Source organism: Panthera uncia (genome assembly GCF_023721935.1).
Source record: "Panthera uncia isolate 11264 chromosome B2 unlocalized genomic scaffold, Puncia_PCG_1.0 HiC_scaffold_24, whole genome shotgun sequence".
Taxonomy (NCBI): domain Eukaryota; kingdom Metazoa; phylum Chordata; class Mammalia; order Carnivora; family Felidae; genus Panthera; species Panthera uncia.
The window spans coordinates 103,942,013-103,960,729 of NW_026057580.1; the positions used below are offsets into that span (position 1 = coordinate 103,942,013).

At 49.0% G+C, this 18,717-nt stretch overlaps 1 protein-coding gene and 1 long non-coding RNA gene across 2 annotated transcripts in view; one reads left to right on the forward strand and one right to left on the reverse strand.

The window, feature by feature from the left end:
- The window catches only part of LOC125938041 (uncharacterized), a 36,531-nt gene extending 25,805 nt beyond the window's left edge, over positions 1–10,726 (reverse strand). The window contains exon 1 of the long non-coding RNA XR_007462584.1: positions 10,395–10,726. This is a non-coding gene — a long non-coding RNA (uncharacterized LOC125938041). The remainder of the gene's footprint in view (positions 1–10,394) is intronic.
- The window catches only part of MTHFD1L (methylenetetrahydrofolate dehydrogenase (NADP+ dependent) 1 like), a 185,927-nt gene continuing 176,157 nt past the window's right edge, over positions 8,948–18,717 (forward strand). The window contains exons 1-4 of the mRNA XM_049653057.1: positions 8,948–9,395; positions 15,695–15,779; positions 17,167–17,217; positions 17,308–17,361. Coding sequence (XP_049509014.1) covers positions 9,169–9,395; positions 15,695–15,779; positions 17,167–17,217; positions 17,308–17,361 — 417 coding nt within the window. The 5' untranslated portion in view covers positions 8,948–9,168. The remainder of the gene's footprint in view (positions 9,396–15,694; positions 15,780–17,166; positions 17,218–17,307; positions 17,362–18,717) is intronic.

Sequence of the window (18,717 nt, forward strand, 5' to 3'; positions counted from 1 at the left end):
CATAAACTTGCGCGTCTGACTTCGACACAGGTCACGATCTCATGGTTCGTGAGGTCAAGTCCCGCGTCAGGCTCTGTGCTGCCAGCTCGGGCCTGGAACCTGCTTCAGATTCTGTGTCTCCCTCTCTCTCTGCCCCTCCCCTGCTCATGCTCTGTCTCTCTCTGTCTCTCAGAAATAAATAAATATTTTTTAAAAATTTTAAAAAACAAGGAATAAGTAAACAAAATATGGTACATTCATATACTGGAATAATATTAAGCAATAAGAAGCAATTGGGTATTGATACAGGCAACAACTTGCATTAATCTCAAATGCATTATAGGGGCGTCTGGGTGGCTCAGGCGGTTGGGCGTCCGACTTTGGCTCAGGTCATGATCTCGCAGTTCGTGAGTTCGAGCCCCACGTCGGGCTCTGTGCCGACAGCTCAGAGCCTAGAGCCTGCTTCGGATTCTGTGTCTCCCTCTCTCTCTGCCCCTCCCCTGTTCATGCTCTGTCTCTCTGTCTCTCAATAATAAATGTTAAAAAATTAAAAAAAAAAAATTGAGCCCAAAACACGAGAAAAACATGCAAATCAGAGACACAAAGGAGGAAGAACAACAATGATTTCAGTTGCTTTTTAAAATTCACAGCAGGCACCCTCAGAAATCCAACATCTTGACTTGTAGTTTCTGTCGGGGGCGGGGAAGGTCAGAGAAAAGCCTCAAGGCCCTTTTTCCATCACTTGGCTGATAGAATTCCAAGGAAATTTACTCTCGAGTGAGACTGAGCTGAGAAGCTCCATGGCCATGTGAGAGTCAGATGATCAGACCCCTCTCTGAAATTCCATTTAGACAAAACGCCTTTCCCAGTAACTGGCTTCAGGTATGTTTGGAGAACACAGAGCAACTTAGCGCGTAGTTGGGGGGTTGAAGTCAGGTGAGGACAAACCTGTCTGCTTCACAAAAGCGGTGAACGCCTGCGAGCCAAATCCACTTGATCTATGAAAAACAACAAAGCTTGAGTTTCCTGACAATGGCTTAGACAGCGATGCCTCCTCACACCAGGGGGTGGGGGAAGCAAGCTGGTCTACTCCCTTAGTTCTAAAACCTTGTTTATTCAGCTGAACGTAAAAGAACAGAGCTTGGATAGTGAGCAGATCATCTGCTCTGTGGGGCAAATACCAGCTCCAAAGGCCCTATTGTTTGAAAGGCAACGTATGTGTGGCTCTCCGCGTGGTCCTCATGTTACCATCACAACAAGACCGTGGCCCAGATGCTGAACCGGGCTTGGACGTCTTCAAAAAGTTTCAACACATGGGGCGCCTGGGTGGCTCAGTCGGTTAAGCGTCTGACTTCAGCTCAGGTCACGATCTCACGGTCCGTGAGTTCGAGCCCCGCATCGGGCTCTGGGCTGATGGCTCAGAGCCTGGAGCCTGCTTCCGATTCTGTGTCTCCCTCTCTCTCTGCCCCTCCCCCGTTCATGCTCTGTCTCTTTCTGTCTCTCTCTGTCTCAAAAATAAATAAACGTTAACAAAAAAATTTAAAAAAAAAAAGTTTCAACACAAAAATCCCACTTCCCAGCTTCTTAAAATCATCACCATCATCCCCGCCATCATCTGGCTTGTTTGGGCCCGGACTCTGGGCTCTGAGGGAACCTAAAGGCAAAAATCACCCTAAAAGGGGGTGACTGACTTTAACGTTCCTCTGTTCTCCATTGTAGACTTCCTCAGCAAATTTCAAGTAACCATGGGGCGCTCGCATGCAGGTGTTTTCAATAGAATGTATAGGCTCTTACCGCAAAGCATGTCATAGAACGTCTGCTCTACCTTTTGCCTCTTTGGGGGCGGGGGGGGGGGGGGGGGACTTTTGCACCTGGTCCACTTCACTAGCACGTGTCATCTGCCTGGCCTCGATAAGCCTCAGGTTTGTGAGAGCAAATGTTCTCCATCCCATTCTCGTCTAATTTTATTAGCTCTCTGAAGGCGACAACTACGGTTTATACTCTTTCCTAAAACACCATTTCTAGCTTAGACTTCCCTCCTGAGAGCAAACAGATTCCACCCCTCCCCCAAGACATCCCCCCCCCCCGCCCCCGAGTTGTCACTTCCAATCTGGTACCCTTTTTCCCTCTGAGACTCCTCGGGTACTTTTGTGCCCTTTGTTCTTGGCTTTCTACAACAGCTTCCCAGCTGGCTGTCTTGCCACTGTCTTCAGTCACTTCTTGCCACTGTCATCGTCACTTCCAGGCTTGTTCACCTCTGTCCTCCAGCCTTACATTTCTAAACACGAACAGAACCAAATAGTCTACCAAGCCCTCCAAAATCTGCCTCTGCCTTCATAGGAGCCGCTCCCTTTGCCTACATTGCCCTTCCCCTACCACCCAGGAGAAAGCCTGCATGGTCAACACTCAGCTCAAAAACTACTGTCAAAAAAAAAAAAAAAAAATTACTATCCAGAACTGTGCAGAAGCTGGAATATTACTCAGCTTGCCGGCTAGAAGTTAGCCTGCATCGGTTTCATGGATGCTGGCAGAAGCCATGAAACTCCTCTATCAGAGACAAATGGACATTATTACTCCTGGCACAGCAGGTATGAGCTTCCCGTTTGCATTGGCTCCCCTTGCTCCTCCAGACGCATGGGGGCGATGCAGAGTAGCTCAAGTGCATACTGCACATGCCGTGGGTTTATTTCAAGGCTGGGGAATCCTGAACTTAGGAACCTGCAGTCTTAAAGGGCTACCAGCAAACCTGCCCCATCTTTGCGCCTGGAGGGAGCTATTCTCCTTGCTCTCTGCACAACAAACATATCTGCTTTCTGCCCCAGAGGGAGATACTGTGTCTTCCCAAGGCTGTTTGCTATACAAATGTCCTTGCAGTGACAGCCTGGAATAAGGTTAACACAAGGCAGGAAGAAATGCAGAATAAAATAGATACGTAGAAAGTTGCCTCGAAACGACGATACAATTCTGTGACATACAAAAAAAAATTTTTTTTTTAATTATCCAATATTGTTAAGGATAGAGGAAAAGGGTTACTCCCAACTACATGACAATGTAAGTTGGTATACATTTTTCAGAAATGAATTTGGTAATATGGAATAGGGATCAATAATATCAAAGGGTCATCTTTGACCCAGTAATTATACATCTAGGGACGTAGTCGAAGAAAAGCATCAGCTGCAGTAAAGACATATGTATCAAGGATCCCCAAGCCTGGCCTCACGTGCAGAGCTCGTTGGTAATGATGTGGATTTTGCAGGTCGGTGTGGTTGTGCGCCCCTCCTCGCACCTCCAGAGCTTTGGATAAACTGCGTCCAATCCAGAGCTTCTCTCGAGGCCCAAGCAAATCATTTAAGATTCAGGTAGTCCCTCCTGAGAGACCAAAGTCTTCTCGTCCATCCAAAGTTAGAATTTCCATGGAAGTGCAATCCGTTGTGACCCTTGAAAAGTCCAAACGCCCTCCCTACACTGTTAACCTTTCTGGTATTTATGGGTCAGTGTCTTTGGCATCTGGACCGCTGTAACCACCGTGCTCCATTCCCCTAGTATCCGGGCCACGTCCCAGGACATGTGCCCCTCGCACCACCTTTCCTTGCCCACATCCCTGTCTTGCTCTTTCCCAAACCACCTCTTCCCATATCTTTTCCTTGTCTGCTTCCATTCCATGCTTAAGGTCCATCCTCTTTCAAATTAAGAAAGCTAATTCATTGCTTTTTTTTTAAACTGAACTTAGCTCTTCCTTGAGGACGCTGTTCCCTCCAAAGGCTCTCTTAAAGGCAGGATGGGGGGGGGGGGGCTGTTCATTCTCCCGCAGCCCCAACACCTCCTATTTCGGAGGTGAAGTCAGCACTCTCTCTCACTCTAGACTGTGGTTCACGCAGTTCCTTCGACTCAGAACGCTCATTGCCAGCACACCGTTCTTCTCTTAGCTTGACTCCTAAGCCATCTTTAAGTATTGCCTTCAAGTGCCATCTCCTGCAGGAAGCTTTCTGTGACTCTCCACGTCTAGGAAGGTGCCTCTCTGTGGTACTCATAGAAGACTCCGAACTATCATACGGCTTTCCTTTCCCGCATGCGTGTGTTCTAGCGTAGAGTCGTGCACAGTAATCTCAATGAGACCCGAGCTGTGTCTCTTTTGTTCACAGCTGACCCCTTAACTACCTGCCTAGCGTAGAGCCAGCTATAAAGCAAATGCTCTCTCACTGTACATACGTATAAATATCTAAAAATATTTTAATTTCAGAGACACATTTCCCATACTGAAAATGAACTGTCTTTGACTTACGTCCAAATGTTATCTCAATGTGCACCGGAATGATCTCCATGCACTAGGGGAAAAACATCAGTGAGTGGATTTTTAAAGCCTTCGGCATAATGGAGCCCTTTCTTCTTAGAAGAAGGGCTTTTGCAAAGCAGGCTAATATATATTTGGTTGGCTTTTGCAAAGCAGACTAATATATATTTGAATTTTGCGTAAATGGATTCAGACGTATCTATCAAAATGAGATAATGATCCCTATGAAACAAACCTGGGAATAGGGCAGATCTTAAATTTATTTTCACAAATCTTTCTCCCTTTCCTATTCTTCTGTCTTGCAAATGTGCATCACAAGCGTGCAAGAACTCAAATCCCTTTCCTGTGGAATGCGAGCACCTTGGGCTCAGGCTGCGTTGACTTCAGAGTGAGGCCCATGGGGGAGTGAAAGTGAACAGAAGACAGGTGTCCATATCATCTACATCAGGATCTGAAGAGGTCAGGTCAAATATTTTAACTGGCTCTCAACCAGCACAGTCATCTGTTGTCTTAGACCTTTTAAAGTAATTTTAAAAACTGCATTTTAAGGTCACAATCCTAATAGACCTTAGTTAAGCATCAACTATTGTCAAGCAATCACGTGCTATTAAATGGTCTTATATGCCACATACATAACGTTCCACTCTTGTGCCACTATTTTATAGCCAAAGTAGAATGGGAGATTTAACTACTTTATTTCTTTATTTCTTTATTTTTAAAGTTTATTTATTTTTCACAGAGAGAGAGAGAGAGAGAGAGAATGAGTGGGGGAGGGGCAGAGAGAGGGAGACACAGAATCCGAAGCAGGCTCCAGGCTCTGAGCTGTCCCCACAGAGCCTGACCCGGGGCTCGAACTCACGGACCGTGAGATCGTGACCTGAGCCGAAGTCGGACGCTCAACCAACTGAGCCACCCAGGCGCCCCTTAACTACTTTAATAGCATTTATTATAACTCCTAGTTGTCTGATCCAAAAAATATATTATTACTTTAATATTAAAAATAGGACCTCATTTTCACCTAAGCTTGTTTAAGATTAGAGTGTATGACATTAGTTCAGTCGAAAAAGAAGCCACGTGTCTCTAGGTACAGAACATTATTATACTTGAATGTGTCATCTAACAATGTAGGGGATCACCTTAGAGGTGTGGATCGCCATAGGCTTCTGGTGATGGCTGAGAACCGTCTCCTAAGTGCGTTCTCCAAAATGGCTTTGTAGTACAGTCTACATAGTCTCTATAGTCTAAGTCATTTCAATGTTGGGGATGTTCAGTAACAAGTTAGTTTTGTGACTTCTCACTAGGCTGGCTTAGGTGTGAAGTCTTTAACTTAGTCTTTTCTATTCAAATTTTCCATCCGTACAGAGTGTCTCATTAAACGTTGGGAAGTCTCTGGAACCCACTGTGCCATGCAGAGCCCTGGAATTCATAAAAATGCCATAACCTCCTTGAAATTCAGTATGATCGGGAGGGTTGCTTCTTTATGTGAGGACGTTGTGCTGTTTATCCTCCGCTCTCTGCCCTGTTTTTCAGTGAACATGGTTACTAGTTATGAGTCTTCTGAGAACTGCTTCAGCAAAGGATGACTGAGGGGTCAGTGGCCCCCTGATCAATCTTCTTCCCATTCCTCCCCCAGCACACAGAAGGGTCTCAGTACAGAGCTATTGACAAATGAATGAAAGGATATTCACAACAGTATTGTCACATCTAAAATTAGAAACAATACAGCCAACAACAGGGAGCGAGAAAATCAATTATGGTTTACCCATAAAATAGGCTATGTTACAATATAAAACCATGAAAAGCCATGATTTCAAATGCTCTCCTTTCCAATTTCATTAAATCAGATATATAGTACGTGAAGAAGACACACACACACACACACACACACATATATATTCACCGTATGTCTGTAATTTTATAAAATAATTTCAAATAAAGAGATCAAAATTAATAGTGATGTTTTGGTGATAGTGTTAGTGCTTTTTCTTGTTTATTTTATGCTTTTCTGTAGATTATAAATAGTATTTTCTGTAGATTATAAATAGTATACGTATTTCTTAAAGGCCACTCAGCTCAAGCATCAGATCCCTTGGTGCTTTTTTGGATTCTCCTCCAGAACAAACCCCAGCACCCCACCACCTTATCTCAAAAGCCTTTTATTTATTTATTTATTTATTTATTTTGGTAACAGCTTTATTGACATGGAACTCACATAACCATACCATTCGCCCATTTCAAGGGTACAATTCAATGATTTTCAGCACATTCACAGATTTGTGCCACCATCACAATTAATTTTAGAACGTTTTCATCGCCTACACCCATTAGCTGTCAACTCCCCATTTCCCCTACGCCTAGCTGCAAGCAACCACTAATCTATTTTTCTGTCTCTACAGATTTGCCTATTCTGGACATTTCCTATAATCGGGATCATACCATATGTGGTCTCCACTGTGATTTTTTTTTTTTTCCAACGTTTTTTTTTTTTTTTTAATGTTTGTTTATTTTTGAGAGAGAGACAGAGCACGACTGGGGGAGGGGTAGAGAGAGAGGGAGACACAGAACCTGAAGCAGGCTCCGGGCTCTGAGCTGTCAGCACAGAGCCCGATGTGGGGCTGGAACTTACTAGTCTTGAGATCATGACCTGAGCCGAAGTCGGACGCTTAACCGACCAAGCCACGCAGGCATCCCGCCACTGTGGGTTTTTTTTTTTAATTTTTATTTTTTTTTAACGTTTGTTTATTTTTGAGACAGAGAGAGACAGAGCATGAACGGGGGAGGGTCAGAGAGAGGGGGACACAGAATCTGAAACAGGCTCCAGGCTCTGAGCTGTCCGCACAGAGCCCGACGCGGGGCTCGAACTCACGAACCGTGAGATCATGACCTGAGCCGAAGTCGGTCACTTAACCGACTGAGCCACCCAGGCGCCCCACCGCCACTGTGGTTTTAAGTATCACTATTATGAGCACTCATTAGGTGGAAAAGCTAATTGTCACCACTGTGGCAGAGTTACTATTGGAACTTCTTTAGGGCAGAGGCTGTTTTTGGTTTTGGGGTTTTTTTTTTAAGACTATTTTTAGAGCAGTTTTAGATTCACAGCAACATTAAGAGGAAGATGCAGATTTCCCATACACTCATTATGGACAAGGTAATTTTCATCTTAGTGACCAGTGGTCCGTGTTCAGTAGTGTCCAATGAATGCTAAATGAATGGGTCACCAGTTTATTTTTATTTATTTATTTATTTTATTTTTTTTTTGGGGGGGGGTCACCAATTTATAATGAGACAAGCCTCCAAGAGTTTTATGACCTGCCCAAGATCACCACTGGTAGTAAGTGAATGGACCACCCAAGTTTCCCTTGCAATATTTATATGCTTGTGCAAGGTGCAACTTCTGTGATCTTGTTTCCTCCTTGTAAAATGGTGGGAATACCTAAATCACAGGGATGTGGCAATGTTAGGTATTCCTGTACCCTACAAAGTCGTAATGTGCCAAATGAGGCAATCATCCTACAATAAAAAACGCAGACAATATTATAAGATTATTAAGAACATGATCATTGGGGTCAGGCAAACCTCCAGCGCTGTCAATGAACCAAATGACCCCTCTGGACCCGCTTCCCCCAAGTTGTCAATCAGGCCAATACTCAACGCATTACAGACGGTCCCTGACTTAACCACCGCTCGACTTACGATTTTTTTGACTTGAGGATGGTACAAAAGCAATAAGCATCCAGTGGAAACCAGACTTCAAATTTGGGATTTTGATCTTCTCCTGGGCTATTGATTTACAACAGCAGGATACTCTCCTGATTCTGGGGAGGGGCAGTCACAGGAGGCTCCCGTCAGACACGTGGTCACAAGTGTAAACAACCCATACTCTGACAATCAATCCGTAGCCCTTCTTTTTTCATAAATTACATGCGCTATTCAACACTTTATTATAAAATAGGCTTTGTGTTAGATGATTTTGCCGAACTACACGCTACAGTCAGTGTTCTGAGCAGGGTTAAGGGAGGCTAGGCTACCGTGTGACGTTCAGTAGGTTAGGTGTAATCGATGAATTTTCAATTCACCGAGTTTCCATTTAGGACCAGTTTATCGGGAGGTAACCCCATCATGGCTCCAGAAAGATCTGTACATTTATCAGAATTAAGTGAGATGTCACTCCAGCGCTTTGTACAGTGGTAGCTACTGTTTGTAATTTGCACTGGCTTTATTCCCACTTTACTTGGGAATTATAATCCTGATAAAATTATAAACAAAGCATCAACATCTTGTTTTAACTGTGGACGCAGCTCAGGTTCACAGGGGTTAACTTGCCCAAGGCTACAGGTCAGCTTTGGAACCCCAAGCCCCACACATCCTTCACTGTTAGGACACTGCCAGCCTAGTAGACCATGTCCTGGTATCTAAACTAGAGGCTCAGCCAAGTGGCCTTCCAGGAAGCAAACTCCCACCTGAGGGCAGGGAGTTATCAGCATCCTAGGCACAGGGAGCAGGTACTATCTCTGGAATGGGCCACAGCCCTCCCTGATGCCACACCTTCCTCTAGCCAGATTTCTAGCAGGACTGAGTGCCAGAGAGCCTGCCCTAGAGGACCGGGCCACTGGAAGGACCAGCCCCGCGTCCCGCAGGCTCCCGCCCTCCCAACGTCACGGCCTCTAGGTGCAGTGCCCCCTAGGGGCTCCCGCTCCGGTTGAGAAGGAAGGTGCAGGTCTTTCCTACCACTGGCCCGTTACCCGCCAGCCGGTTCCCTGCCAGGCGCCCGCCCCGCCACCCTCGGGAGGAGCTACACGCCGCCGCCCGTCTGCGCGCCGCAGCCGCATCTCCGCGTGGAGGGAGTCCTGCCTCCCGTCGCTCTCGCCGCCTCGCGGGTCTCGCTGCGCCCCCGCGCCATGAGCGCGCGCCTGCCGCTCTTCCTGCGCGGGCTCCGCCGCCCGCCGCGGCCCCCGGGCCCGCCGCTCCGCCTCCAAGCGCCCGGTCGCGCCAGCAGCAGCGGCCGTGGCGGCGGAGGTGGCGGCGGGGAGGGCCTGCTCGGGCAGCGGCGGCTGCAGGACGCCCAGGCCGGGAACAGTCGCGGCCAGGGCAGCCGGGCGCCTTCGGCGCGGGACTCGATCGTCAGGTGAGCGTCCGGCGCTCGCCGCCGCCCCGGGGCCGGGTGGCGGCAGCTGGGGCGGGGGTGGGGGGGAGTGGGGGACGCAGGAGTTGGAGCCGCCGGAGCGCTCCGGGTTCGGCGTGGTCCTGGGGGCCTCCGCGGGGGTTTCGCTGGGCGCGGGCCCGAGAGTGCTTGGTGCTGACTCGTTAGAGGCTCCGGCGGCCTGCGGGGAGAGCGCGGGCGGGCGGGAGGTGGGGGGCCCGGGAAGGGCATCGGGCGGCGCGAGCATCCCTGGCGGGGCGGGCGCCGCTAGCCTGCGTGCCCCGCTCCACGTGCGCCACCGGGGCGGGCTCTGGTGTCGCGGCGCCCCGCGTGGCGGGGCAGGAAGGAGCGGCGCGACGGAGGGCGGGAGCCGGGAGGGGGAGGGGCGGGGCCAGGAGGGGAGGAGGGGCGGGGCGGGGGCGGGGGCGGGGCCGGGGCCGGGAGTAAGTAGGGCCCCCGGCGAGAGGCGGCCTAGGCCGGTCAGCCGCCCGGCTGTGCGCGGCGCCCCCGCGTGCGGAAAGCTGGCACTTTTCTGCGGGGGTGAGGCTTGCCCTGTCCCGCAACGCCGCAGCCTCCTGCGGGCGGGAAAGCGTGCTCTCTTGAGTTACATAATAATTTCCTGGACGTGTGAACGTGGAGCGGGGCCCACCCGACACCATGCGGAATGCGGTGGAGCAGTCGGGCCAGCTCGTGCCCCGCATTGCTGCACGGGCGGGCAAGGAGTCCCCAGCGCAGCTGTGTGTAGAAAGTTCTCGGCCACCCCAGAAGGGAACCGCGGGAGCGCTGGGCGGAGCCTTTCGCTGCTCCCCACCGGAGACGCCGCTTAAGTCCATCCCCCCAACTCGCACTGCTTTTCTGCCCCAGTCGTCAGCCCTCTTTGTCCCCTGTGTGGGAGAGAGCCGAGGAAGAGCCTTGATGGGCCCCTCTTGGAGAAGTGTGTTCACTGGAGCCCTAAACCTGTAGAGTGAAGCACTCGGGACAAACCTGGAGGTGGCGTGCCTCCCCGCCCCGGAGGAGGATTCTGGTTCCAGAATGCCGTGTCACTGAGCAAGCTGTTGCACGGCCCTCCATTCGCATCCTCTTCCTTTTTCCTTCTCTCTCCCCTTCTAAAAGTAATTGCCTTTACCCCCTTTGTTCCCAAAGCCCTTTATGATGTGGCCGATGACGCTAAGAAGCTTTTTGTTTATCTTGTCTTCTTTCTGAATATAGGAGTTACTTAGGCTTCCTCGGGTCATTAGATTGTGACCAGTGTACCCCTGAGCTCACCTTTGTGCGTTCGGGTCTGAAGACAGTATGGGAGGCAGGAGCCACCACCCCATCACCCTCTTATTTTCTGGGTAGCTCTTACTTGCCTCTTGAAATTTTGTTCATTTATTGTCTGTCTTCCCTACCTGGAATGAAAGCTCTGGGGTCGGGAGCCTTGTCTCTTGTTGTCACTGCTGAGTGCCATTTATACGTTGGACACTTGTGATATGGTGGGTGAATGAATCACTTAAGATTTGGGTTCATTCATGGATTCCATTCATGACTGTTCTTTTCGTTGCCTGACTTGGAGATGAGCAGAGTGGTCAGTAGGGGGGCTGGGTCAGGATCCTGGTAGGGAAGGAACTACAGTGGGGAGAATGGTAGTCTACCTCAAAGGGTTACGGAAGGGATTGCACGAGAGAACACATACAAAATGCACAGTCCAGGAATTGTCCTATCAAGACCTCCACAGATATTGGCTGTCAGGATTTTTTTTTTTAATTTTTTTTTAACGTTTATTTGTTTTTGAGACAGAGAGAGACAGACCATGAACGGGGGAGGGTCAGAGAGAGAGGGAGACACAGAATCTGAAACAGGCTCCAGGCTCTGAGCGGTCAGCCAGAGCCTGACGCGGGGCTCGAACTCACGGACCGCGAGATCATGACCTGAGCCGAAGTCGGACGCTCAACCGACTGAGCCACCCAGGTGCCCCAAAGAGACATATTTTTAATATCCCCAAAACTGGTCTTTCAGTGGATTGTGTCTGACAGTTGCTGTTGGCCAGATGACAGTCATCGCATGGTTGTCTTTGCCTGTACCTGTGGGGATTTGGGCCATGCGTATTGTTGCAACTTAGTTGACCTAGGTGCATCTGCTAACAAAACTTTCCTCCAAGAGATTCCCTGAGGGCTGGGAGGAAAGGAGGGAGGTGGGCCTAGCTAGAAGTCACCTAGAATAGACTTCTGGGAATCTATGTATGTTATTTTTTTTTTTTTATTTACTTCAGGGACATATACCAGAAGAGTTAACGAATAAGCTCCCTCGAAAGCATAATCCCCAATATTTCCATCCACAAGTCATGGAAGGGCCATTTTAGGAAATAAAATGATTTCTGGTTGTTGTCTGACAACTGACCATTGACATCTGGTAGAATCAAGAAAGCCGTAGCATTAAAACTTGCAGAATGGGTGTCAGAAATTAAGTGAAAATTTCAGGGGCAAAAATGCTACGGTTTTTCACAAAATGCTGCATCACTGACACCCTTGACGGCACAGAGGGTGATACTGTGTGGGGGGAAGAAATAAAAAAGCAAAACGAAATTGCCGTCAAGGACTCTTGAGTCAAAAAAAGTCACTCAGACGAGTCAGATCCTGAATGCGAAGAAGTTTTAGGTATATTTCAGTTTGTTTGCCAGTTTTACTGTTTATGTTCATATGAGTCGGTTATGGTAAATAAAACATATCTATGTCTAAAGAAGTCTTAAAAGCTCTTTTAATATTTACAAAGTAAACACTGTGTTAAGAAAAGATTGTACCGTAGTTTTTAACTGGCAGCGTTTTTTTCTTCCAGTGGTTTCTCAAACAATGGGATGTCTTTCATTCTCTATCTTACACAGCAAATACTATGAAAGCTCCCAGATCAGGCTTGTGCACCCAGAGGCAACAGGCTAGTTGGTCTGCTTTACTGAAGATACCCCCAAATGTTGTGGGCCTCAGTGTGCAGAGGGAGGCCGACCAGGGAAGGTAGGATGATGACCCAAGGGCTTCTGCTCACTGCTCCAGCTCTGGGTGGAAGGTGGCTGCTCCCGTCTCCCAGCCAGCAAGAGGGAAAGGGGGCCAAGCTGCTGGTGTACCTCTTAGCTGCACATTCCTCGCCTCCTTCTGGCCAGTGCTCCCAGCCTGTTGGCCAGTTGTTAGGGACAGGACCCCATGGAGCTGCAGGCGAAACTGGGAAGTGTGCCCTCTAGTGTGGCTGGCTGGCCACAAGCAGCCCTCACTCAAGAGTTCTGTAAAAAGGGAAAATGGGAGGAAATATTCATAGGAAGTACCCAGTAATCCGAGCCATCATCAGTTGTAGCAATACCACTATTATAGTGAATGTATCCGCTAAATTACCAGTGCGTGGATCAATTAAACTGCTCAGTGGTGCTTTCAACCTGGGCTACTTCTCAGAATACTGACGGCTGTTTTGGAAATGTTTAACTCTTCTTTGTGCACTGGTCACCTCTTTCGCCTTTGAAATCAATCAATTGGCTCTGCATTTAGGGATGTACTGAAATTGATTGTTTTCAATCATGTTAGCAGCTGCTGCCTGGGAGACTCCGGTGTGGCCACAGCTGGCTGCAGGGGAGGCTGAGAAAAGAGGTCATTATTCTGCACCCTGGTGCACACATTATTTCACGGCCAAAGGGAGACCAGCGTGTCATTGGAGTCACTGGTGATGGAACCGGAGCACCCGGGGGCAAGAGCACGTGGCTCCGAGGGGCCCAAACAATAGGTTCGGCCCCTCGCGGCTGACAAAATCCAAAGGCTGAGAGACAAGTGGTGGTGGGACAAGAAAGGAATTTATCTCAGCGAGGCCAGCACCCAGAAGACAGCGGACTTGTGTCCCAAAGATGGTCTCCAAAGTCTGAAGATACTGAAAATGCTTCTAATTTTATATAAGGGAGATGTGGGTCGCAGGTGGGCAGTAAAGATCAGGTCGTTGCCTGGGGGTCGGGCTGGGTGGGGTCTTGCTGGCTCAGGGCAGTCCTTATTGCTTGAGGGGGTAGTTTTGAATCCCTTCAAGGGATGCTTTTGTCTGAGTTAAGAGATAAGCTGGAATGAAGAATTTAGTCAATTAGAAAGTTGAAGGTCAAAATGGAGGAAATTGAAGTCCTCTGAGAAGTGGATACTTTAATCTACTTACTTACATTATTACAGATGATTACCACCTTCTTCAGCCACAAAGTTCTGAATTGCAGTCAGGCAGGGCAGCCAGCCGGGCTGGACAGTCACACATTCCTTCCAGCTGGAAGTTGACAAGGCAGCTTTCCTCACAGGAGTGAGAGAATCTCTGATCAGAAACATGTATGCTGCTTTTTAGGTTTTTTGAGCCTGGTGACTCCTTTTCGTGCTCACTTTGTCACCGTACAAATAAGGAGTAACCTCAAAGAATGAAATGTTACCTGCAACAAGACGGGGAGAATTAGCCGTGTGAGCTTAGGTGGTGACAGGTGTGTGCTTCTCCAGGTGTTTGATGCCTTCACTTACCGAGGGATGGTCAAGGCTCTGAACCGGGAAACCCGTTGCCGTCGGAATGTGTGTTTTTTAGTGCTCCAGGGTAGCTTTGAGTCACAGAAAGAGACCGTACGATTAGGCGAATAAAGGTCTCCACACATGAGGTTCCTGGAGTTTGTCAGAGACACAGTAAACGTCGCGATGGGTCATGGGAGGCCTGCATCCCGACGTGTGGCTGTTTCCCCTTTAACTACCTTAGAGCGCCACCCCCCCCACGCCCCACCCCCCCCCACCCCCCGCCCCAGGACCCTTGTTGAAGATGCACATTCCTGGGCCTCACCCCCAGCCCTTTTTGAATCCGACTTTCCAACTTTCCGGGATGAGACACAGAAACCTTTCTTTTTACCAAGCTTCCCAGATGATCCTCGCGCACACTGCCAAAACCACTGGGGACCCCCTTTCCAGTGCCTTTAGGAACCAGGCAGGAGTAGGGACCCAACGTGGCCCCAATTAGCAGTCCTGAGAGCAGTTCCCACCAGTAGGCACATTAGTTTCTTCTGAAAACTGGAGGAAGCGGACGGATGCCTTTTTGCAGTGCCTCGGCCATTCAGTGCAGCTGGAGTCTGGCCGGAACTTCCCCCTGCGTTTTTTGGAAGCTGTCAGGTGCATGTAAGACCCTGTCAGAGACAGAAAACAAAACTTAAAGATGGTCTTTTTTTTTTTTGGTAATATTTATTTTGAGAGAGCACAGGCGGGGGAGAAGCAGAGAGAGAGAGAAACCCAGGCAGGCTCTGCACCACCAGCACGGAGCCCGGATGCGGGGCTCAAACCCACGAACCGTGAGATCCTCACCTGAGCTGAAACCAAGAGTCAGACGTTCAAAACCGACTGAGCCACCCAGGTGCCCCAAGATGGTCTTAATAAGGGGCTTGGGTACTGCTTTGGCTGAGCCTTTTGTCTGTTACTGTGAGAGGGGAAAAAGCCAACTTCACACGCAAGTGAGGACCATTTCACAGCAGTGGTGGTGAAATCGCTCATCCCGGAGACCGCAGAGGGAGTATGTGACTTGCACCACATTATCGAGGTCTGTCCCGCGCGCAGCCCTTTCCCTGGGCCCAGGAGTCACCTACTGGGACTTTTAGGAAGTCCAAATGCAGACTTGGATGGCGGGAGCCCAGAGGACTGGAGACACTCTCTCCCTAAGAGGCCTTGGGAGAATATCAAATTCTGATGGGTCCCTACTGTTGATGCTCCCCTCCCTCCTCCCCCCCCCCACTTCCCTTTTCTTACCCCTCCCTTCCTCCTTCCCCTCTGTTCTCTTCCCCACCCACTCCCTTCACATTTCTTGAAATTCTGGGACCCGGGATTTATCCTGACGCACCACTTTTCTGACCGCAAGCCTCTTCCCCAGTCTCTGCTACCTTCCCCCACCGATGTTTGAGGTCCCCAGGGGTGGGGGGAACCCCTGGGGATGGATGTGGGTGGAGGAAGGGGATTATTTAAAAAAAACAAAAACGCGAAATTTGTATTACAGTAAACTTGGAAAACACCAGAGAAAAAGTCACCCCTAGAAAATAATTGCTAACATTTTACGTGGCACGCGTCTGCGCGTCTTTAAACTCAGATGGTCCCGGTTTGTTTCGTGCGCGCTTCAACATTGTTACCCTGCCCCGCCTGGCCACACTTCCCGCGGGTGGAGCGCACCCTTATGTTGTCTATTTCCACTTACAGTAACGAACTTTCGAGGAAAGTGTGTCGTATCCGTCCTTTCTAGCCATTAACAAAGACGTGACTGCGTGCTGTCTCTCTTTCTCAATGTAGAGAAGTCCTTCAGAATTCGAAAGAGGTTCTGAGTTTATTGCAAGAAAAAAACCCTGCCTTTAAGCCGGTGCTGGCTATTATACAGGTAAGCTGGGAGTGTGGTTCAGTCGTACTGGTTTAGGATGCCTTTCAATGTAGAAGATAATTGTGTAGAGAAGACCAGGGCCATTTTCCGGCCACATAAGTCCCATTTGGGCGGGAAGAGAGGGCACGGCTGGAAACGCTGTCATTTCCCTCTTCCTTTGGTCATTTTGTTTCTACCTGGTTACTGGCTGCTTACCGCTCTGCTTGAGTGCGTCTTTTGTGAGTCTTTCTCCTCTGGGTGTGGGGAGCTTTCAGAGGTTCAGAGCTAGGCACACACATAAGTTGTATTCCATAGATACATTGTCGTCCGTGTGTGCTCATAAACGCTTATCAGATATGATTTGAAAACGAAGGGGAAACATTCCCCTTTGTTTCTGTGGCAGACAGATGCGTGACGGGGCATGGCGTGTAGTAATCTTACTAAGTCCGGCGAAGCCTGCCGTACGTTTGAAGGGCCAGATGTCAGCGCGTGCCAGAAGGACTTTGCATTCATGTACATCTCCTGGCTGCGGCCCCTTCGTTCCCGACTACGGTTGGCACTGTGTGCCATCCTTCTTGGCACCCCCGTGGGGTGACAGGTGCAGGGAAGTGATGAGGCGAGCCAAGCCCGTAAGCTAACACAGCACAGCAGTTGGGCCTCCACCGTCGTTTCTGGCACGCACTTAATGTGTCAGAACGTCAGCGTCTAGGGCCGCGAGCGCTGTGATTTTCAACACTCTGGAGCTGTGCTCGAGTCACTCGCATTCTGTGTGGTCTGCCTCCACATGCCCTACAAAGAGAGGCAGGCGAGAAGGGTAGAAAGAAAAGTGACTGAGGCCTGGGCCTCCTGGGACTGTGCTTGCTGATCGCTTTCCGGCTACGGGCAGTCCTCTCAATCCCTGTCTTTGGTGTCCTCATTTAGAAAGAGGTGCTGGCTGTGTGGCTCCATGTGCCTTAGCAGGGCTATTATTTTTATCTTTTTAATGTTTGTTCATTTTTGAGAGAGAGACAGAGCACGAGCGGGGGAGAGGCAGAGAGAGAGGGAGACACAGAATCCGAAGCAGGCTCCAGTCTCTGAGCCATCAGCACAGAGCCCAATGCGGGGCTCGAACTCACAAACCGCGAGATCATGACCCGAGCTGAAGTCGGATGTTGAACCGACTGAGCCACCCAGGTGCCCCAGGAGGGCTATTATTTTTTAAAAGTAACATAATTTGAAAGTTGTGAAATACATATGTGAATAAATACCAGCTTTTGGTCTTCTTTTGTGAGCTATAGGATTCTGTATTTCCTTCTCTTTCTAATTAATTAGGCAACATAGTCACAAAATTAGTCTCTGCGTTACGTCTTGTGCTTTTTCAAGACATTTTTGTTGTCATTACATTGTCATTCTTGCTCCCTTTCCTAAGGCAGGTGATGATAACTTGATGCAGGAGATAAACCAGAATCTGGCAGAGGAGGTGAGGATTGTTGAATTCCACAAATTCGTCATAATTTTTTGATAGCACATCCTCTTACCGTGGCAGAATAACCTTGTGTTCCCTTTGCAGGCTGGTCTGAACATCACTCACATCTGCCTTCCTCCAGATAGCAGCGAAGATGAGGTAAGTACCACGGGCACCCGAACGCTCCGGTCGCTTTCCTCTTCGGATCTACCAAACCTGTTGACATCTCTCAGTGGTGCTTGAACAGATCAGCCTATTCTCGGGGCTGAACCTTGAGAGGGAAGATTGCTTTTCCCTCTAGCGTAAATGCTCGTTCGCCTGTTGTCCTTTAGTAGATGTTTCTGTGGAAGACGTGGTCTATGACTCGGTGACTTTGGTTGCGTTTCTTCGGCTGCCGCAGTAGCGGCCAGTGGAAATGGTCTGGGTGTCAGCGGCTGGAGGACTAGTTCAGGTTTTTCCCTGTCCTGACTGGTTGTTTGCCCTTGGCCATTCCTTTGGCTTCTCTGGGTCACAGCTGGCTTATCGATAAACTAAAGGAATAGGATGAAATCATCTTCAGCGTCCTTTCCAGGCGAACGTTCTGGGAGTAACAGCCTTTGCAAGTGTCATCTCAAGCCTGGGAGAAGCAGCCACCCCCATAAGTAGCGGTGAGGAAACTAGACCATGCTCGTGTTTGGTCCTTCCGTGGCTAGCTTTTCTTCAGCCCAGCTATGGCAGGGAAGCTTGGGTTTGACCGCCAGTGCTGGAAAACTTCAAATAACAGAACGTGAAGTAACACAGAAGTTTATTTTTCTCATACGTAAGTCAGGTTGAGAAGCAGGATGCTATGGTGACATCACGAGGGCACCAGAAACTTAGGCTCCTTCGCTCTTGCTGCTGTATTGTTTGTGGATCCAAGATGTTGGATTCAGCTCTCCATATCACATCCACGTTCTAGCCAGGGTCCAATAAATCCAGACTTAGTAAGGAGGCACGTAATTCAAAAGGATTGTTGCAATAGGGATAATGAGTCAGAGAATGTTTTACCCTGTAGCCAGCCTTTTCTCAAAAGGGGTTGTCTGCTAATCCAGCTAAGGGTGGGCCAACGGTTAGCAGCCTGGGGGAAGGCGGGAAATTTCCCCAAGTTTGATTAACAAGCATTTTGTTCAGATTGAGCTGTGGGGGGGCACGTAGTTCACCTAATCATTTATGAGACATGAATGGGAATTTGTAGGCTCTGTATTCGGTTCTTTGCAGTACACAGAGGTTGGGGGTGTTTCTTAACCTTCCCTGTTTTCTCTGATCACAAGGCTCAGTTCAACAACTTATTGTCACCAGCAAGGAAGAGGAAGGATAAGGAGCAAAGACAGGCAGGCCCTCCGTCTCTTCCCTTCAGGGACGGTTCCTAAAAGTCACAGTTCTGCTTCTATGCCATTGACATGAACCTAATTGTTTGGCCACGAAGCAAGGAAGGCTGGGAAAGGTAGTCTTTACACCAGATGGCCTTAGACCATTTATTAGAACAGCTAAACGTCA